Raw genomic sequence first — 22,697 nt, 5'->3', positions numbered from 1 at the left:
GAGTGTCGCTTATAAGATAATGAAAAAATAAGTTGGGATAGAGGAACTTATTTTTTGGAGAGCTTATAAGCTCTTAGAGCTTATTTTTGGAGGTTATAAACTTTTTAAGAGCTTATTTTGTCAAACACTTTGAAAAAATTTATAACCTCCTAAACAGCTTATAGTAATAAATTATTTTAAAGAGCTTATAAGCTCAGCCAAACACCCTCTTGCTTGATCATCAAATTAATGAGTAGCATTTTGCATTATGACTGTTATTTAATGCGCAGGAAACCTTAGGAATTGAATATCGATGAAATGTTATTGTTAGGTCCCGGGGGTCTTGAATAGGTGTATAGGGGGGGGAGAATACACCGATGGGCTATTTTTATAAATTCCTCAATCAGAGGGATCTCAGTTAGAGATCAAAACGAAACTTTACACGCAAACAAAGACACCTGTTGACTGAAAACAGTTTTGACCAAACAGGGTTGACGACTGATACTGAAAGCTCTTCAGAAAAGAGTTATCAGTTAAGTTACTGGAACTTAACTGATGCACTTATGGGCTTCAGTCGAGTTTGCTAAAAATAGAGATGATAACACTCTTCCTGACTAACGAAAGATAGATCAGTCAGACTGATATCATACGCAGCGGAAATTAAACTTAGTTTCGCAATAGCCTCGGTTGAGCACGTTGTTGGTCTTAGGTTTCTCTTTGCCGTTAATCAGTATTCAGTTTATCAATTGAAACAACACAAGTAGGAATGTAAAACTGAAAGCTGTAAACAACACATAGACTTGTACGTGGTTCGGAAAAACCCTTTCCTACATCCACGGTCGGTTGATCAGACCAACAATCCACTCCGCAAGTGCTTAACAGGTGCACTGCAAACCAAACCGTGTGCTTGCCGGGTGCACACAACCGTACCACTGAAGAAAACCTTTCTTTAGTACCCAGACTTCACTCGCGTCGGATTTCTCTTGCTTAGCACAACCCGCGCTAAGACTCTCAGAGTCAGAAAACCCTTCTGAACTCCGAATCACTAAAAACACTCAAATCTTTCTTTGAGAAATGAGGTTTGAACGAGTGCCAACTATACTGCAAAGAACAAGTTCTTTGTAGCAAGTTTGACCTTGACTTATGGGTAAACAGAGGTTTGCCTAAGGTCTAAGAGAATGTATGTAATCAGCAGTGACTGATTTTGGCTTTGGAATTCTCTTCTTCGATTCAAACTTTGGAGAGGTTAAGCTTTAGGCTGAGTAGCAATTTCGGCAGAGCTTCAGCTTATGTCGTTGAATCGGTGAAGATTGAAGTTGATCCTCGAGCGCTATTTTTAGGAGAACTCTTGAATAGATCCGTTGGCTTAGAACGTCCTCAAGATTTCTTCCGTTGGAGAGCAATTCGAATTTGGGCTGAGGCTTCAATCTTCAAGGTTCCTTGTCTGGTGGAAACGGCTCTCTTGAGGGACAGGAGATGTGACGTCTCTGATAAAGTAACCACCAAATAGGAATGACCTCTGCAGAGATAAGATCCTGAGATCTCTGCATTTAATGTGGCTGTACTCTTGTGAGTACGTGGCTTCCTTTGAACGTTGGAAGATCAGTCCGAGGAAGAATGATCAACTGATACTTGACTTTAGTATCAGTCTGTGGCACGCATTAAGTAATCAGTTCCAAACTGATTCTTCAACTGATACTTCAGTTGGTATCTTCGGTCTTCAGTCTTCAGTCCTTCGTCCTTCAGTCTTCAGTCTTCCGAACCGTATACTAAACTAGAAACGAACTCTAACACTTGAGTTCAAAACTGTTCTAGTCTATTACAATTAAGACCTATGAATTTTGGTATCATCAAAACAAGGATTATGATATTCCACAAGGTTCCCAACAATTTCCCCCTTTTTGATGATGCCAAAACCATACAGCAGTTCTAGACAACAAAAAAAATGAACTCATAGCACAAGTTCTAAAATTGGGGTGAAAACAGTTCCCCCTTAACAATAGAACCTAAAAACTTGTACTTAGAGTTAAGAACGAAACAGTTCTAAAACAGAACAGGAGAAGACAGAAAAACATAATCAGAGCCTGGTCAAAAAGTCATTGTCTTCAGGTTGAGATCAAAAAGAAGTTCTTTTACTTAATAACGGACTGATAAGCCATCAGTCGGGGTACAGAGCGAGACTTACATTGGAGTAAAAAGTAAAAACAAAAACAACATGGGAAACCCATGGACTCCAGCAGTATACTTGGCTGCGCCTTTGAACTTCTTGATCTTCATCTTCTGTCTTCGTGTCTTCATGTTCCTAAGCTTGTTCCACTCTCACTTGTTTTCCGTTGAGTTGAGGTCTTTATTGGAACGTCGTCCTTACAACTTCTGGTGATCCTTTGCAGTCTCATCTTCAGTCAAGAAAGAAGGGACTGGAGCTACCTTAGGGAAGGTTTCTCTCTGACTTCTGACTTTCCCCTTTTTGGGAACATAAAAAAGAGAGCTGATGATGGAAGCTATGATTGGATGGGACTTCAACTCTGATTCTCAAGCACTCGTGGGAGAACTTGAAAGGGAGAAGAGATCCCGAGATGCAGAAGGAAGAGGACACCAGTGGAGAGGTGGAGAGATGAGAAGGGAGACGGAGAAGTGATGGAGACGGAGAGATGGAGAAGAGCAGGGTGTAGGAAAGAAAAGTATGCATAGCATGTTAGAGATAAACATGAGATGCGGCTATGCATACAATCCGGAGGGCGAATAGACAGACGAGAAGAGAAAAATTAGAGGAGTGCGAGAAATGGAGAGGAGAAACGAAGGAAATGCATGGCGAGGCGTTGATGAAAGAATTGGATCAAAACGCGCCTCGTCATACATGGAGGAAAGAGAAGGTGAGGATGAAAAATCGAATCAGTGGTAGTCGTGAGGACTAGCACTGTCGATATTGTGCCAGTTGACAACGAGCTCCTGCTCATTGTTGTTGCACCACATGGAAGCTTCACAAAAAGGTGAGAAGCTCGCCTGAAGAACAGTTGAAGTCCGTCTGCTTGAGACAGGTACTTCAAGCCATATGGTCCGGGCATGAGGATGGAAGACACTCGCTTCGCTGGATACAAGTGAGGGTAGAGCAAACTTTGACGTCGGAGAGACGTTGAGATCTAGTGGAAGGGTCCGGTGAAGATCAAGTATGTGAGCGTCATTCTCCCACTCCATGACTTTGCAGTCATAGATTTCTCCTTTAGTCGGAACAAAATTTCTCTGCAACTTTGGAAGGTTTGAAAATTTTTCTCACAGTGAAGGCTGTGGAGAGTTGTTAGTTGATGCAGAAAAAGAGTGAAGACAACATGGTATAACTAGACAAAATTTGTACCAAGTAAGAAGATGAAAAGTTTTTCGAAGACTGTGCCTAAAAATGTTTTTGAAGAAAATTTCACGTTCGCCGTCACTGTAGGGGACTGAAGATTCAAAAAGGTGAGAGGTATCATTGTATTATGTCATGTCAATGAGGTTCTCAAGAAATTTTATATAGAGGCAACAAGTTGGAAAGATTTTTAGAGAAGATATTGACAAGTTCAATCAAAACAGATTTTCCCTTTTTAAAACACTTGTCCTTCTCGGATATTCCATTTTCCAACAATCAGTTAAAGTTTTTGAAAGAAACTGATCAGTTAAAGAAAGATTTTGAATTTCAACACAGGGCTCTTGACTGAAATAACTGATTTTAAATAGTAAGTTTTAAACAAATACTTACTGATCGACTGATCATTGTAGCCAGTCGATACCACTTGATCCTGGTTGAATCATCAGGATGACTTTTCTTCAGATGAGCGCTTGACTTTATTGCTTTCCACGTTAGTGGTTGTTGAACAACAAATGGAAGACCACCAGTCAGCATGACTGTTTGAGAAGATCTTCAAACACAGCATCACTCTTCAGGGTTGATGAGGCCGATCCTTCCACACAGATCGTTGAACCTTTCTTTTGTAAGCGCTTTGGTCAGCAAGTCCGCTCTCTGAACAGCAGTTGGAATCCATTCCACAGAGATATTCTTCTTTTCGACGTGATCACGGATGAAGTGATGTCGAATAGCAATATGCTTGACTCTGGTGTGATGAACTGGATTCTGGGAGATTGCAATAGCACTGGAGCTGTCGCAATAGATTTGGACTTCCTTTTCGTCTATCCCATAGTTCTTCAACTGTTGGACTAACCACAGGAGTTGTGAGCAGCAGCTTCCGGCAGCAACATATTCAGCTTCAGTTGTAGAGGTGGCGACTGAAGTTTGCTTCTTTGAAAACCATGAGATGAGCTTGTTGCCTAGGAATTTACAGGTTCCGGAGGTTGATTTGCGATCAATTTTGCATCCAGCAAAATCTGAGTCTGAATATCCGGTGAGCTTGAAGTCGTCGTCTGCTGGGTACCACAATCCTAAGTTGGGTGTGCCTTTAAGATATCGTAGAATTCGCTTTGCTGCATCCAAATGAGCTTCCTTTGGATCTTACTGATATCTTGCACATACTCCGACTGCAAATGCGATGTCTGGTTTGCTCGCAGTCAAATACAGCAATGATCCAATGATTTCTCTGTACTTCGTCGAAGAGACAGATTTTCGTTCTGAGCCTGGATCAACCTTCCAGTTTGTGTTCATTGGGATCTTGACTGATTTCATGTGCTGAATACTGAACTTGGCTATCAGTTCCTTGGCATACTTGGACTGACTGATCAGTATTCCTTCGCTGGTCTGCTTGACTTGTAATCCGAGAAAAAAATTCATTTCTCCCATCATGGACATTTGGAACTTTTTGGTCATGATGTCAGCAAACTTTTTGCACATGCGTTCGGATTTGGATCCGAAGATTATGTCATCAACATAAATCTGAACAAGTAAGAGATCTTCTCCTTCTTTGAGAGTGAACAAAGTTCTATCCACAGATCCTTTCTTGAAACCTTGTTCAACCAGATACTCCGAGAGAGTATCATACCACGCTCTTGGTGCTTGCTTCAAGTCATAGAGCGTTTTCTTCAGCTTGTACAACTTTTCTGGTCCAGCAACCTCAAAGCCTAGAGGTTGTTCCACATAGACTTCATCGGTGAGCACTCCATTGAGAAATGCACACTTGACATCCATTTGGTGTACCTTGAAACCTTTGTGAGTTGCGAAGGCTAAGAAGAGTCTGACTGCTTCCAATCTGGCAACTGGAGCGAACGTTTCATCGTAGTCGATTCCTTCTTCTTGACTGTATCCTTTTGCTACAAGCCTTGCTTTGTTTCTCACAACGTTTCCTTCTTCGTCTTTCTTGTTTTTGAAAATCCATTTCAAACCAATCACTTTTGCATCGTCTGGTCGATCCACAAGCTCCCAAACTGAATTTCGGTTGAATTCATTGAGTTCTTCTTGCATTGCGATGACCCATTAAGTGGACTTCAGAGCTTCTTCAACATCCTTGGGCTCTGTAGATGATAAGAAACAGCTGAACTTCTTATCTTCGTTGATGCAGTTCTGATTGATGTCAAAGACGAGGTTGCACATTGATCTTCGAGTCTTGACGCCATCTGATGGTTCTCCAATGATGTTCTCCTTTGAGTAGAGTTCAAACCATCTTCGATACTTCTTGATTTCTTCTGGAGATGGTGGGGCTTCTTCAGTCAGAATGGTTCTGAAGTGTTGAGCACCTTCTGGAGCAGGGGAGAGTTGAGCTGGAGCTGCTTCGGCATGTTCAACTCGTTCTTCAGTAACTGGAGTTCCGCCTTGACTGATGCCATCTGTATTGGCTCCAGTCTGAACTTTAGACCTTTGACTGATCTTTTGATACTGAAGCCTTTCAGTATCTTCATATTTTCCTGGTCCCCACACCAAGACAGTAGAGGGCTCGGTGTTATGGATTTCAGCTTTGGAACGTTCAGTGTTCTGGTCACGCATTTCAGTTTCCTATTCCTTGAAATCATCTATAGACTCATCAAAGACCACATGAGGTGTTTCTTCAACACAAAGAGTTTGAGAGTTAAACACTCGATAGGCTTTGCTCGAACGTTCTGTTCCAGAGTATCCAAGAAAAACTCCTGGATCAGCCTTGCTATCAAATGTGTTTAACCTCTTCTTTTCATTGTTGTGGATGAAACACTTAGAACCGAATGCATGAAAATAGGCAATTGAGGGCTTTCTGTTTTTCCATAACTCGTAAGGAGTTTTTCCATGTCTTTGAGTGAGGAATGAGTGATTTTGCGTGTAGCATGCGTTGTTGACTGCTTCGGCCCAAAACTTCAAGGGGAGTTTTGATTCAGCTAGCATCGTCCTTGCTGCTTCCTTTAAAGAGCTGTTTCTTCTTTCTGCAACTCCATTATGTTGAGGAGTTCTTGCTACAGAAGTTTGATGACTGATTCCTTGTTCATCGCAATACTCACGAATGACAGTATTGAGGAACTCAGTCCCACGATCTGATCTGATGCTGATGATGTTGACTTCCTTTTCCACGCTCAGTCTTTTCAGCAGCTTTGGCAGTTCCTCCAGTGTCTCTTTCTTCTTGAAGAGAAAGATGACCCAAGTATATCGTGAATAATCATCCACAACTACTAAGGTGTACTTCCTACCGTTGTAGCTTCTTGGAGAGATTGGGCCAAACAGATCCATGTGAAGTAGTTGAAGAATTTTTCCAGAGGAGTGTGCTGACTTTGACTTGAATGACATTCGCGTCTGCTTTCCTCTTTGACATGCTTCACATTCTTGCTTCTTCTGGAACACAATAGAAGACAGACCTTCTACCAGTTGATGTTTAGCAAGCTTGTTGATCGTCTTGAAGTTGAGATGGTTGAGTCTCCTGTGCCACAGCTAGTTGAGCTCCGAGCTGCTTTTGCTGATGAGGCATGTTTTCGGTGGGCTGTCTTCCCATGAAATGACGTAGAGACTTCCTTGTCTGAAATCTTTCAGAACCACCTTCTTTTGATTGTTTCTAACAGTGAATTCATCCTTTTTGATCTTCACTGTGAAACCGCTGTCACAAAATTGACTCACAGACCATAGATTATGTTTAAGACCAGAAACAAAGCTAACATTACTGATATTGGCGTTACCCATGTTGAGCACACCATAGCCTTTTGTTTCTCCGATTGAGTTGTCTCCGAATGCAACTTTGGATCCAACTTTCTCAACATACTGAGATAGATATTCTTTGTAGCCCGTCATGTGATTCGAGCAGCCGCTATCCAGATACCATGTTCTGATTGAAGCCTTAACTTCTTCCTTCTTTTTGTGTTTCCTGATTTTGACCTGCAAGGAAGAGTTACTTTAGGTACCCAATCAAGATTTGGGTCCTTCGATGTTAGCTCGAGTTCCCTTTGTGGTGAAACATGATCGTGTGGGTATGGATTTTATCGGTGAAATATTGTAAGACTATGAATTATACCTAGTGTTGCTGAAGATCGAGAGAGGAAAGTAAAATTGAGAGCTCGAGAGAAAAACTACTGTTGTATTAAGAGTGAAGATAACGTAAAATTACAAAGAGCACGTAGGTAGCTATTTATAGATTACACGTAAAGGGTAAAATGGTAAATTCATCACTGGAGCATGCGCCTTGCGTGGTCAGGGGAATAATAGTAAAATTGCCCTCACGTGGGAGATTTTCCCGCGTTTCTGGTGATCCCTCTGGCGAAGACCGTTCCTCTGGCGAGAGCGGCTTCTCTGGTGTAGGTCGTTCCTCTGATAAGGTCCATCCCTCTGACTTCTCTGCGAGAGCCCGTTTCTCTGGTGAAGTTCGTTTCTCTGGCGAAGGTGGTTCCTCTGACAAAGGTGGTTCCTCTGGCACAGTCCATTTCTCTGATGTATCCATTCCACTGGTGAAGCCCGTTTCTCTGATAAAGCCTGCTCCCCTGATTTATATCATTTCTCTGCTCTGCACATATTACTCCTCATCAACTACTCCCCCGTCTGATCTGACTAGTTCGCTCTGGAACAGAGTAACCTAGCCAGAGTGTTCGCCCGCGTGGCTGACGTCATCCGCATTAAATGCCCGCCCCTTTTACAGTGTCCTTTTTCATTTTTCGAGGTTACTTTTTAACCTTTGCGTCTTTTCGTCTCTCCGTAGGAATTCTCGGCCGTTGATTATTTCCCTGATGCCACGTGTCGTTCATCTCGCGTGTTAGTAGTTGCCCGCGTACGTTTTACTTAGTCGGTTCAAATTTTTACTTTCCACTATTCATCTTCTTCATTTTACTCCGCATAATTTCCTCTCAATTTCCGGGGATCCTCCTTCCCCTGTTCCGGCGAGTGCGTTGTAACCTTCCTTACTCAGACCCCTCCGTCGACTTTTTCGATCGTTTGACTTAGGTAAATCGCGTATTTCCTTCCTCTAGTGCTCTTTTTTAGCGTAGGTAGTATTTGTTGTGTTGGTGCTCTAATTGAGCGTGAAAACCCTAGGATTTTTTAGATTTTTCGATAATGGCTTCCTCCTCCTCCCCTGTTGCCCAGCCTGACTTTTCCCCCTCCCCTTCTTTCTCTCCCGTAGCTTCTCCGGTTGACTCTCCCCCTCCTTCGAACCCTAGTTCTCCTCAGGTTTCTCCGTCGACCTCTGGGTCTCCCCTCCCTACTTCCAAAACCCCTAAGACCTCTAAGGGGAAGGGGAAAACCCCTAGGACGCCCAAATCCATACCCGAATCCCGATTGAGTATGGCGAGCATGCACAAGATGTTTGACCTATGTAGGCGGCCTGAGGGTTTGAAATTTGAACCCCAATTCAAAGCTTTAATGCCTGCTTTTGATAAAATGAACATGAATATGGTGGTTATCTGGCGAGCCCAGATAGATGCCGGTCTGAGGCTTCCCCCTCCTCCACTTCTAGTAAATGTAGCCAACCACTTCAAAATCCCCTTCTACCAAATAGCTCCCTCCGCCATTCGGAGGTTATACTGTTTTCATATTCTTTGCACCGCTCATGGTGTTGAGGATACTTTTAAATTTTTTGTCCAGACCCAATCCCTAAGATTGCAGAGGGGTCCCCTATATAGCTTTGCTGCGCGTAAGAAATACCTCGCCCTTTTCCTGAATTCCCTAAGTTCTTATGATAAGGACTTTCTCCATTCCTACTGCTACTTAAAGACTACCTCCGGTACTTGGCACCAGTATGGCGCCCAAGAGCTGCGATGGCACACTTCCCGCACCAAATACCAGCTGGCCTCCCAAGAAATCCCCTGTGATTATGACCTGGGAATGCTGAACTACCTTAATGCCCTCCACAACCGAGAGCCATTCCCCTGCAAAGAATTCACTGAAAATAACTCGGCTTTGGCAGCCAATGGCCTGTTTCCCCTGTACCCTCGTAATGCTATAGGTAAAGCCGAGTGTTAGTAAGCAAAAATATGTATAGATCCTTGTTACCTTGATTGTGTTGATGATATCACATTTGCTTGCAGGGATGTCGTAGAGGAACAAGTGCAGGTCTGAACTCTCCGTTGACCGTCCCTCTGGTGAAGAGGGACAGGGCTCTGGGCAGCCCGTGGACCCTGGGGTAGACGTCTCTGGATTGATACCCACTGCCCCCGAGGGGACCACTCCCGCACAACACTTCCCTCCGGGCAAAGGGAAGGACATGGACACTACGCCAAAAACGTACATACATAACACTGCATAGATAACGATTTTTTCAAAAACCGTTATATATGCGCGCCTTTTTTACAATAGATAACAGTTTTTGAAAAAATCGTTATCTATGTACTGTTATGTATGTGCATAGATAACGGTTTTAAATAATGCGTTATGTATTAGCGTTATTTATTAGTCACAAAGATAACAGTACTCCGGAACCGTTATGAAAAGCGTTATATATGTGCGTCTATTATAACGGTTATTTCTACCGTTACGGAAAGTGTTATGTAAGAACATGGATACATAACGCTAAGCCTGAACCGTTATTTTATCCGTTATCTATGAGTTAGTCTTTTTATAACGACAATGTAAGCGTTAGGAAAACCGTTATATATGGATGTTTTTAACAACGGTTATTCCATCCGTTACGAGGACTGTTATGTATGTGCATCATTTTTTTTTTTCATTTTTTTTATCAATTCATTTTTTGAAAAGCATAATATATATATTTTCTTAATCAAAAACTTGTTTATCTAAACATTAAAAATAAGAAAAAATTATTTTAAATTATCATTTTAATGTATTAAAAGTAAAAATTATTATTAATTTTCATATTAGAAATTTAATTAACGGTTATGAGAATTAATTTTTTTTTTTTCATTTTTTTTCCAATTTTGTATAATTTTTTTAAAACCATAATATCTATTTTTATAACGGTTATTCATACGTTACAAAAAACGTTATATATGTGCATCATTTACAACGGTTTTACTAAACCATTATGTATAAGCGCTTTGAAAATTGTTATGTATAAACATATTTTTTATTTTATTTTTTCAAAACTATATTATTATAATAATAAATAATAAATAAATTATTGATTTCTAAAATCACAAGCTATTTCTAAGAAAATAAAAATTAAAGAATATTATAATTACAAATATTTAAAAAAGAATAAAACTATTCCTACTATTATAAATTTAAATAAATATTTTTTTAAATTAAATTTAAAATTAGAATATTTTAATTTTGAATATTCTAAAACTTGTACCTAATATTTTTTTAAAATTAAAATTTAAATAATGTGATTAATATTAGTATTATTTTAAATATTTCTTTTGATAATAGTAGAAATTTTATAAGTGAATAGGGCACCGCGACTGGCGTCTTTATCTCTCTCTCCCTCCCTCCCACTTTCTTCTCCGGCGGTTTCACCGATTCTCGGCGATTCTCGCCGAGGCACCGCGACTGGCGTGATGTTCTTTTCCTTTATCCCTTTCTATTTCTTCCCCTAAACCTGAAGACTCTAAAATCTAGGGTTTTAATTTTTTTCCTCTATCGATTATGTTCCGTTCGGCGAGAATCACCGCCGCGCCTTCGTCACTGGCTGAGTCGCCGCGCCTCCATCACCGCCTCTACGGTAAATCCGTTCTCTCTCTCCCTCTGTTCTCTCTCTTGTTCTGTCTCTCTCTCGCACTATCTATCCCTATCTTTGCCTCGTTTACGACTGCCACCGCGGCTTAAGCACCGCCGACGGTCATCTTAGCGAGCCCGCGCCTCTGCCGGTGGTCATCGCCGTCGTCGCAGCTAATTTTGTCAACTGGAATTTGCAGTTTCTAGTGATTTCTTTTGGATCTCATGGTGCTTGTAGGTTGAGACTGTATTCCATGAATTTGGCCATGCTCTTCAGCATATGCTGAAGAGGCAGAATGAGGGTTTTGCTGGTATAAGGAATGTAGAGTGGGATGCCATGGAAACAAGGCAGGATGAGGTTCTTGTATATTGGAATGCATATAGACTGCTGGAATTTGGAATAATCTTTCTATAATTGCTTCGATTTGCAGTTTTGGGAGGATGGCAAGATCTTTAGTTAATTTCCTTTACAAAGGCATTGCTGCATTTTCAGCTGCTAGTTCAACTGTAAGTTTATTTAGTTTTATGTTTGCTTGAATATCTCTAAACTACGCATTTTTTCATAGCTTGTGAGCAGCTTAATTGCATCCCCTTTCTCATTTCCTAACAGATTAGTTTAATAAGAAGCATGAGCTTCAGTATTCCTATTGCATGAGCGAAAATTGTTAGTTTATTCACTCAACTTATTTTCCCATTATCATATAAATTAGAGGAATAGTTAATTATGCCAACACTGTTTATCAATTTGAGTCACCCTAAGCCTTCTCATGTCCTGTAATGCGAGAAGAGGATGACACCTAGAAAAAGGTTACAGTGGGCCATGTGAAGGAATATTAAACTGAATTAATGCTCCGCTTTGCCCGATGATCGTTTCTTGGATTATCATTAATTTATCATACAACGATTAATCCTAACATGCTCCTATGAATTTAACAGCTGCACGTTGGAGTTCAGAAATACCTGAAGAATTCGCAGATTCGTATCTGAACAGACCAGTCAGATTCAAGCCTTCGTTTGAAGCCTCAAACGTCCTCAAATCGTATTTCGCCCAGAAATACGACTTCTTCGTCTTCGAGATAGCTTTCCGTGGCCGCCTGATTCGTCTGAATCGGAGTTCTGTGGAGGAAGTTATGGCCGTTTTACGGAGACTGCCAGAATTTGGTTTCCTGCGAAAATCTGACTCCAGCTCAGATCTTCTGAACTGTATCCCGCTCAGCTTTCACCGTTGGATGGACAACGATCTATGAAAGTCCCAAGAGAGAATGCTCCACACGCTTTCCTGCGCCTCCCACAACTCTCAAAACCCTAATTTTATCAGTCTATTTTCCTGAGAGCTGACAGCTGTATTTAATAGAATTAAAATACGTGTAGGCACAGATTAGGTGTAGGAGGCGTGAGTTCTCTCTTCTTGGGCTAGGAGACATTGGGCCAGTCCAGGGACCAGATACAAGGAATAAAGATGGGTCTCAAATAAATTAATTTATCTATGGTCAGCCCAGACCATAATTAATTTATAAATATCAGTTCATTCCACTAGAGAACCGATACTGACTTACCCCTTTATTGCCGGTGATGAGTCGGGGGCTTGTATTTAGACTTATTAAATCTCCGTATTTAAAATATCCGACATCGATTAATTAATTAGAACTCTGACAGCTTAAATTAATTAATCTCTTTATAAATCCTTAAGCAGTACCACTCAAACTTTATTATTGCGCCTGAACTTAATCAACCGGCAGGGTTTAGCGCAATAAACCTTATTGAGCTCCTTAAGGGGATGTCATTATCCTATACCGGATACGGGTACTAATACAGATAATCAAATATCATATATTAACCGCTATCACCCAAGATACAGAGTACTCGAGTTAGTATATAACTTTCACCCATAGTAAGTCAAAGTGATATACGAATTAACATATATATCTGAATACTTATTAGTATTAAGATCTTATAAGTCACCGAGATCTTGATTCTTCACTTAAGTCAGATAGAAGAATACATCTCAACTGTGGTCCTATCAATACGTAATGACGTACCAGTATAGACAAGTAGCCAAGACAAACTACTTCCATCTATACTGCAGCCTAAACCAATAACTTGTCCTAGAGTTATTTCGGCTGTGATCATATTATATCTCTTAAGGTTATTCCAATTATATGGTCTTCTGTGATCTACAACACACCATATAATCTACTTATATAGAGATAAAGAACATACATATGCAATCATGAACACAATCAGATAGGAGATTAGATAGTGAACTTAGGAAACATTGTATACAAGCATAAAACGTTCTTGCTTTCAGTATACAAATCCAACAATGTCCCACTTATACTAAAGCAAACTTTTAGTATACAATGCGTCTATTTACCAATCACCTAACACTTCTCCCACTTATACTTAAAGTTTCCTAAGTGGGTGGCATCAATCTGGCATCAATCGCATTCCCATCTTTCAATGACCATTTGCGATAAGCCTATTGTGAAAGATCAGTAGGTTTCTCCAATATGTGAGAATTTATTCTTTGAGCACAAAAACCTCGATTTACGAATAATCGTATAACTTGGTACTTACTCTCCATGTGTTTAACCCCTTGTGAATCTTGGATTCCTTAGAGTTCGCAACTGCACTTGAGGTATCACGAAGGTGATGCTCCCACGCAAACTAGGAATTACCCTTAGATCCTGGAGGTAGTGGTCAAACCAAAAGGTTTTACCTCCCAAGAAAAAACACATAGCTCGAGGTAATTATTCTTTGTTCCGGTCAGCCTGGAAATCCGAAACCGTATAATCCAAAAAGGGAACTAAACTGTCTAACTGGTAAACTATCCTTATTCTCTAGTCATGGACTTGAGAATATAATTTACCACAGTTCAGTGTCTTAACTAGGACTATACTGATATCTTACAACCATGCTAACTGCATAGCAAATATAAGATCTCGTACATAGTAATCCATACATGAAGCTATCTACTGCGGAAACGTAGAATACTGTCTTCATTTCCTCAACCTCAACAGGCATCTTAAGACATAGTCTTTAGATAAAGGAACGCCATATCTAAAAGGTAGCAATCCTTTCTTGGCGGTATTCATACTACAACGAGTATTCTCAGTTTCAATGTAAGACACTTGAGATAAGCCCAACATCCTTTTCTAGTGATCCCTTATTACTTTGATCACAAAGATGTATACTGTACCTCCTTAGTCTTTCATATGAGACTGTTCGGATAACCATTACTTTATGTCTTAACAATAGCTCCATATTGTCGCCAATTAGGAGGATATTGTTTACATAAAATGCAAGATTAACCACATCACCGATGACACGAGAGCGATTGACACGAGATGTTTCTCTCCCTCCCTCACGTAACCTCGATGGTTTAAGTGAGCTGCTATGGGTAAAATGATCCGAATGTTCTGAGCATGGCACTGGCGAAAATATCATCATAACCTATACCTTCACACTGGGCATAACCTTTCGCCACCAGTCTAGCTTTAAAAGCTACGACCTTGCTCATTCGGACTTATCATTCTCTTGTATACTCACTTGCAACCTATGGCTTTACGGCATTCTGGTAGCAAGATTTTCTTAGTATACAACCATATTCTTAATGGATTGCTCCATTGAGGCGTGCCAGAAATCTACATTCTCGTCTTCCACTAATTCCAAGTAGATATCTGGGTCGATTCTCTCATATTCACTACCAGGGACTGAATCCAAAGATTCTCCCAAGAACATAAATCGATCGGGTTGTCCCACAACCCTCCCACTACAATGGATCTGTGGTGGCACATGTGTATCAACAGTGCGTGCAGTGTCTTGTGGTACAAAACTCTTGCACACTTGGCTTGGGTGATGGAATCGCCTGTCTAATGTCTTCAATTTCTTGAAGTACACTATCTGACTTGGATTAGTGATTACTCCCATAGTCCACTTCTAAGAATCGTGTGTCATTGCTAATAACCACCTTCTGATTCTTTAGGACTAATTGCAAAGATACATAACTCATCATCGAACATATTTTTTCAAGAGTGACCTATTTCTTCTCTCCACCACACCATTTTATATAGGGATTACATGGTGTGGTAAACTGGGTTGGAATCCCAAACACTGACAATGAATCAGAAAAGATCATTCCTAACACATTATTGGCCATTTATCCCCTTGTCATGAATGACCTGGTCTCCATCTTTTCCTCTAGATAGGATTCGCAGGTTCCAAATAGTACAACCTGGATTGAATCCAATGTACTTATTTGAACACGAGCCTTTGGATCCTGTTAAGATAGATGTGACCTATTTCTAGGGTATCAATATATGTGTAAGATCCTTATGAGAGATTAGCCTTAACTTTTCTCTTTCTTTTGTTCGATGATGTAAATGCAATATAAAGGTATTTTGTAGACAAGTTATGATATGAAGAGAGATGTTCAAAATACCAGAATAGACAACTTTGTCATTTCTTATGATAGAAACACCACTATCAAAAATGACATAAGATCCATCTATTCAAAATTTTGGAACATGATAAGGAACTCTCAAAAAACTAAACTATGTTTTTAGAACTTAAAGACAAGGCTTCAATTGCAACAACTGCGACTCTAGTCACGTTGCCTATGAAGACAATCATCTCATCACTTCTCAGCTTCCTTGTCAGCTTAAAAAGCCATGCAAGGTGTAACAATCATTATCAGTTTCTCTCGTTATCCACTACTCACAACTGAGTAGAAAATGAGCTGATATGTCTCAGTTACTATAGCAAGTGAAGTACCTTAACCCTTTGCCTTGAGTATTGAATGAAAAAATCTTCAATACTCAATCTTATCACACCACTACTCCCACTATTTCCCTTGTCTTTCTTGCCCCTTGGACCCTTCTTCTTCCCGTCATTCGACGAAGAAGATGGCTCTCCTTTGGCAATAACAAGTGCTTGCACATCTCTTTCCCACAACTTCCTTAGCCATAACTAGAGCATTCAACAACTCAAAAAGAGTATTATCTTTCTTGCTCATAACAGCGTTGAGGCGGAAGTTCTTAATTAAAAGACTTGGGAAGAGAGTTCAGGATAATATCGACTTTTGCCTCACCGTCGATACTTCCACAGAGCAAGTCAAATCCGTCAAAATTTGCATGACATGCTCGTGCACTGAGCTGTGCTCACTCATAAAAATAACAAGATTACTCTCATCAAATTTAAATGAACAGCTCAGTCCAACTCTTCGAACACTTTCTTGAGATTCAGCATGATGCTAATAGCATCGTCCATGCCCTGATGTTGGAGCTACAAGATTTGTGACATTATACTCATAATAAAGCATATAGCCACATTATTCGTCACATGCCACCTTTTATGCAGTTCCTTTTTCCCATCAGTTGTCTCATTGTTCGAACAAATAGAACGTCGAGTAGTAAGCAACACAAAAAATGTGTTTAGTTTGTGATAAAGATAGGAATCCAAAACTGCGTTTCCATTTTATATATGTGGACCAGTTAAAAGACTTTGTGCAAGAATAAATAAACAATAAGAGACATAGACATATCTGAAAGTAACGAACATAAAGCACATAATTCGTAACAATAATATTGTAACCTTTTGATAAAACAATATTAATGAAACCTCCAACGGCTCAAAGAATTCCATATGTAAGCCACGTGGGGTGGACAGTTACACACGAACTCCTCAACCAGACTATTCACCTAGTCATTTAATTTCCATGTCAACTTAACCTTTTGACAAAAGAAATTAATAGTTGGCACCTTAACTAGACCATATCATCATCAAGAAGGGACTCCGTGGGGGAGTTGTACATTGTACTTGATATGATATCTAAGCAATGACCACATTTTAACCTTGAAAATTAAATTCTCGAAATTAACATACTCACTCGGACCATGTCGCTTTCAATTTAATTTTCTTGGCTATCTTATTTAATACCATTCTCCAAAGTACTTGTGAAAATTACACAAGTAAGCCACGTGGGGTGGACCGTTACTGCATAACTCCCACTACTTTAATGGTTTAAATATTTTTTATAGAAACCTCTTCTGACAAACTTATGAGAAACAAATACGAAGTAAGCCACGTGGGGTGGACCGTTACTCATATTGCTAAACACTTTGTCTAGAGACCGCATGTGGAGGTCTATATAATTTTAAGATTAAAAATTATTAAGTAATAACCACAATTTAACCTTGAGAATTAAATTCTCGAAATTGACATACTCACTCGGACCATGCCGCTTTCAATTTAATTTTCTTGGTTATCTTATTTAATTCCATTCTCCAAAGTACTTGTGAAAATTACACAAGTAAGCCACGTGGGGTGGACCGTTACTGCATAACTCCCACTACTTTAATGGATTTAAATATTTTTATAGAAACCTCATCTGACAAACTTATGAAAGAACAAACATGAAGTAAGCCACGTGGGGTGGACCGTTACTCACATCGCCAATCACTTTGTCTAGAGACCGCTTGTGGAAATCTAAATAATTTTTAATCATCCATAAAATTATTAAGCTTAGTCTTTTTTTCTTTCAAAAGGTTTGATCATGCTCAACACATAATCCTAAACATGCTCATCTAGAACGCAACATGTAAAACATGCTCACAGAATTCTAAAACATGCTTAAGAAAACGATAAACCTACTATCATGCTTGTCTAAGCGCAGTTAATAAAACATATTAACAAGCAAAGACGAGCAAAAGTAAGTAAAGAGCATAAGGGATTAACAACCACGACATGCAAAGAACATAATTAAAGAATTAAAATTCTTCGTGACCCATTCGTGGAAACCCAACATCTATTCTATTACAATTAAAACAGAAAAGAAAAGCCCAAAAACGAAACTTGGCCCGAACAGCTTCATCAGGCCCGTCTTTGAAATTAGGGTTTGGGCCCCCTAGGGTTTGACAAAACGCAGCTGCCACCTCCCACAGCAGCTGCCCCGGCGCTCGGCAGCAGCAGCCCGGCGCGCTGCCTGGCGCGCAGCAGCCTCCCGGCGCGCAGCCCCGGCGTGCAGCAGCAGCAGCCCGGCGCACTGCCCGGCGTGCAGCAGCAGCCTCCCGGCGTGCAGCAGCAGCAGCCCAGCGCACTGCCCGGCGTGCAGCAGCAGCCTCCCGGCGTACAGCAGCAGCAGCCCGGCGTGCAGCAGCAGCCTCCCGGCGCGCAGCCCCGGCGTGCAGCAGCAGCAGCCCGGTGCACTGCCCGGCGTGCAGCAGCAGCCCGGCGCACTGCCCGGCGTGCAGCAGCAGCCTCCCGGCGTGCACCAGCAGCAGCCCGGCGCACTGCCCGGCGTGCAGCAGCCTCCCAGCGACAGTCGCCCGGCGCGCACCGCAACCGCCCGGCGCGCACAGCAATCGCCCGGCGCGCAGCGGCAGCCCGCGTAAGGCCCGCCCTGCCTCCGGCTCTCCAACCTCCGTTCATTCGATGTTGATTCGTCGTCGTCTTCGTCTCGATTTTCAATTTTACAGATTACAACGGAAAAACAAAAACAACTTGAAATCCTAATCTAACCACGGATTTTCTCGCGGTGAAAAACGATTACAACGTCAAACGACGTATCCCACGAATCAACAAGCCACGAAGAACAACAGCAGTAAAAACAACGCACATTATTAATCGTACATAAATTAATAATAGAGCCAAGAAATTAATCCTGGGCTCTGATACCAACTGAAGGAATATTAAACTGAATTAATGCTCCGCTTTGCCCGATGATCGTTTCTTGGATTATCATTAATTTATCATACAACGATTAATCCTAACATGCTCCTATGAATTTAACAGCTGCACGTTGGAGTTCAGAAATACCTGAAGAATTCGCAGATTCGTATCTGAACAGACCAGTCAGATTCAAGCCTTCGTTTGAAGCCTCAAACGTCCTCAAATCGTATTTCGCCCAGAAATACGACTTCTTCGTCTTCGAGATAGCTTTCCGTGGCCGCCTGATTCGTCTGAATCGGAGTTCTGTGGAGGAAGTTATGGCCGTTTTACGGAGACTGCCAGAACTTGGTTTCCTGCGAAAATCTGACTCCAGCTCAGATCTTCTGAACTGTATCCCGCTCAGCTTTCACCGTTGGATGGACAACGATCTATGAAAGTCCCAAGAGAGAATGCTCCACACGCTTTCCTGCGCCTCCCACAACTCTCAAAACCCTAATTTTATCAGTCTATTTTCCTGAGAGCTGACAGCTGTATTTAATAAAATTAAAATACGTGTAGGCACAGATTAGGTGTAGGAGGCGTGAGTTCTCTCTTCTTGGGCTAGGAGACATTGGGCCAGTCCAGGGACCAGATACAAGGAATAAAGATGGGTCTCAAATAAATTAATTTATCTATGGTCAGCCCAGACCATAATTAATTTATAAATATCAGTTCATTCCACTAGAGAACCGATACTGACTTACCCCTTTATTGCCGGTGATGAGTCGGGGGCTTGTATTTAGACTTATTAAATCTCCGTATTTAAAATATCCGACATCCATTAATTAATTAGAACTCTGACAGCTTAAATTAATTAATCTCTTTATAAATCCTTAAGCAGTACCACTCAAACTTTATTATTGCGCCTGAACTTAATCAACCTGCATGGTTTAGCGCAATAAACCTTATTGAGCTCCTTAAGGGGATGTCATTATCCTATACCGGATACGGGTACTAATACAGATAATCAAATATCATATATTAACCGCTATCACCCAAGATACAGAGTACTCGAGTTAGTATATAACTTTCACCCATAGTAAGTCAAAGTGATATACGAATTAACATATATATCTGAATACTTATTAGTATTAAGATCTTATAAGTCACCGAGATCTTGATTCTTCACTTAAGTCAGATAGAAGAATACATCTCAACTGTGGTCCTATCAATACGTAATGACGTACCAGTATAGACAAGTAGCCAAGACAAACTACTTCCATCTATACTGCAGCCTAAACCAATAACTTGTCCTAGAGTTATTTCGGCTGTGATCATATTATATCTCTTAAGGTTATTCCAATTATATGGTCTTCTGTGATCTACAACACACCATATAATCTACTTATATAGAGATAAAGAACATACATATGCAATCATGAACACAATCAGATAGGAGATTAGATAGTGAACTTAGGAAACATTGTATACAAGCATAAAACGTTCTTGCTTTCAGTATACAAATCCAACACCATGGTCATAGCATAAACTATAAAGACATATCATACTTCTTTTTTGAAATTTCCACAACTTCCAGACAGGCCTGATTGAGAACAAGAGTGGGTTTTACATGTGCTACAGGAGAGGTAGGAATATATGTGTAGCTGCTGTAGTTCTTTGAAACTTGTTGTTAGCATGTTCATGATGATAAAATTTTAACTTGTAATTAGTTTTATTTTTCTGTTTTATTATCTGATCATCAACTATGACATTAAATGGCGATCTACTTGTGAATATGTGTTGAACCAGGAATTAGTTTATCAGTATATAGTCTTTCAACCTGTACTAAATGCATGCTTACCACCTACCAGTGAATTGGGAGTTCTGACATCTCCTTGAAGGACATTGTTGAGCAGGTAAGACTCTGAGTTATGCCAAACTTCTGCAGCATGGTTGTGAATCGCCGAGCAGTGAGCACCTGAAGAATTGGTGTTATCAAATTTCAGAATGCTCTGAAATTTTGTTTTTCCTATTAGCCATTTGGCTTTCTTTTATTACCTTGTTTTTTCAAGTCTTCGTTTCTTTCTAATAAAGATATTAGCCCGAAATTTCTGAGTGTTTTATATACAAAAATCCTCAAAGCCATGGAATAAAATATGAGTGCTTTACAACCATTGCTTACCTCCAGCACTTCCATTTTGTGATTTTTAAACATCTAGTGTTCTTCCAATTGATATAATGGACATTATTGGATAGAACCTTCATGAAGACTTAATCGATTTTCTAACTTAACTACTTCTCAAGTTGAGCATATATTAGTGTGGCTTTTATGTCTAGATTTATGTTGCTCTGGAAATGACATCAGAAACTAACATTGGAAAGAGAGGCAAACATGAATTTTATTTGCACGCAATGTCCCTAGAATTTATACTCTATTAATACTATTACAGGCTAGTTTATCAAAGAGACGCCAGCGGACTTCGGATTACCTGGAAGGCTTCAGGTCCATCTTCGCCTACGTGATAAAACAGACCGCCACAAAGGCGTTGGAGATGGCGGGGGTGGCCTCGGAGCAGATTGCTGCCTTGGATATGCCGGCCTTAATGGAGAACATCAAGGACGAAGACTTGAACGAGTTGCTGGGGATCACTGCTGATTCTCCAAAGAAGCCGGAGTGGTGGTATCCGGTTTTGGAGAAGGCCATTCCCTATTTTGCCTTTGGGGTCGGCTCTGACTCGGTGCCTGCTGCTCCGGTGTACAAGCCTACCTTCTGCGCTTCCCTGGTGAGCTTCGTGAACCGGCTGCGAGGTCCAGCTGCTGGCAGCACCCTGGGGTTTTCGCAGTATAGCATGGAGCCTCCCCTGCCCTCCGGTTTCAAGGCCTCCGCCTTTGAGGATCCTGCTTCTTCTTCCTCCACGGTGGATCAGCTTTTTGCCCTGTACAGAGATGAAACAGCATATGTGCAAGAAGCTTTGAATCTGCTGGATGTGGAAGCTCGCCTCCCCAAGGTGAAGGATACTGGCACGTTGCCGGTGCTTGCAGAGGGAGCCTCCTCTAGCCAGGTCTCTGCAGCTGTCGTCCCTGCTCCAGTTTCTTCTGTCCCTGCTCCAGACTCTTCTACTCCGGTCTCCTCTGTCCCTGCCCCGGACTCTGCCGTCCCTGCTCCTCCCTCCTGATCTCCCTATTGTCCCTTCTGGTTTAATCCAGATTTTTTGTAATTTTTTAGCTTGTAAAAACATAGTACTTGTTTTGGCTCTTGATGTATAATCTGCCATTTTGGCATTGTAAATGAAATTTCTTCAACACTTGTCTCGCCTTTAAATTTCTATGCTGGTTCTGCTTTCCTTCGGGCTTTATGTTGTTCTGTTATTTATTGGTGTTGAGCTTGCATTCCCGGACCTCGAGCTGTGCTGTATGTTTTTGTGAAGTAGGGTAGGATTTTTATTTTTTGTTGAAGTGTTTGTGATTCCTCTGGTCGAGTTTTCCTTTGAGTAGCTTCCCTAACTGTGTTTTCTATTTGATGCTTCTGAATGATTCTTCTGAATGATTCTTCTGATTTCCTCTGCCGGGAACGTCCTTGGTTCGGCCCCCTGTGATTACTCTGAGCGTTTCCCTGATCTTTCCTTCTGGGATTTCTCTGACTCCTTCCTCAGGGATTTCTCTGACTCCTGCCTTGAGGATTTCTCTGACTCCCTACCTTGAGGATTTCTCTGACTCCTTCTTTGAGGATTTCTCTGACTCTTTCTTTGAGGATTTCTCTTATTCCTTCTGGGCCACCCTTTCGCTGCTTCCTTTGCTGCTTTCCCTCGCTGCTTCCCTTTATTGTTTCTGTTTAGCCCTATTTTGTGATGATTTTACGGGTCTTTTTTTCTGTGCATTCGAGCATGCTTCGTGTCTTTTTGATCTATCCTTCACTTGCTCGATGTTATTTGGGTGTATTACTGTTGTGTGCAGGAATCGGGAGCAGCCGCGCGTTTTGGCATCGTTTGGAGCAGTTTCGGAGGCAGAGCTCACGGCCGCCGCCGTTCCACGGCGGCGGCCGTCCACGGCGCCGCCGTCTCACGGCGGCCGCCGTCATAAAGCCGGCCGCTGCCCCACGGCG

The 22,697-nt window shown here is 41.2% G+C and overlaps 1 protein-coding gene across 1 annotated transcript; it reads left to right on the top strand.

Moving 5' to 3' along the window:
* The first annotated feature begins 10,675 nt into the window (after positions 1-10,675).
* Positions 10,676-21,771, top strand: LOC130994325 (uncharacterized). Its single transcript, XM_057919372.1, has 4 exons — positions 10,676-10,955; positions 11,187-11,296; positions 11,380-11,455; positions 21,046-21,771. The coding sequence occupies exons 2-4, from the start codon at positions 11,229-11,231 to the stop codon at positions 21,769-21,771; spliced, it is 870 nt and encodes a 289-aa protein (XP_057775355.1). The 5' UTR covers positions 10,676-10,955; positions 11,187-11,228.
* The last annotated feature ends 926 nt before the right edge of the window (positions 21,772-22,697 follow it).

Source organism: Salvia miltiorrhiza, chromosome 7 (genome assembly GCF_028751815.1).
Source record: "Salvia miltiorrhiza cultivar Shanhuang (shh) chromosome 7, IMPLAD_Smil_shh, whole genome shotgun sequence".
In the NCBI taxonomy this organism is placed as follows: Eukaryota; Viridiplantae; Streptophyta; class Magnoliopsida; order Lamiales; family Lamiaceae; genus Salvia; species Salvia miltiorrhiza.
Note: the sequence above shows the minus strand (reverse complement) of the source record. Positions and strands in the feature narration are given on the sequence as shown.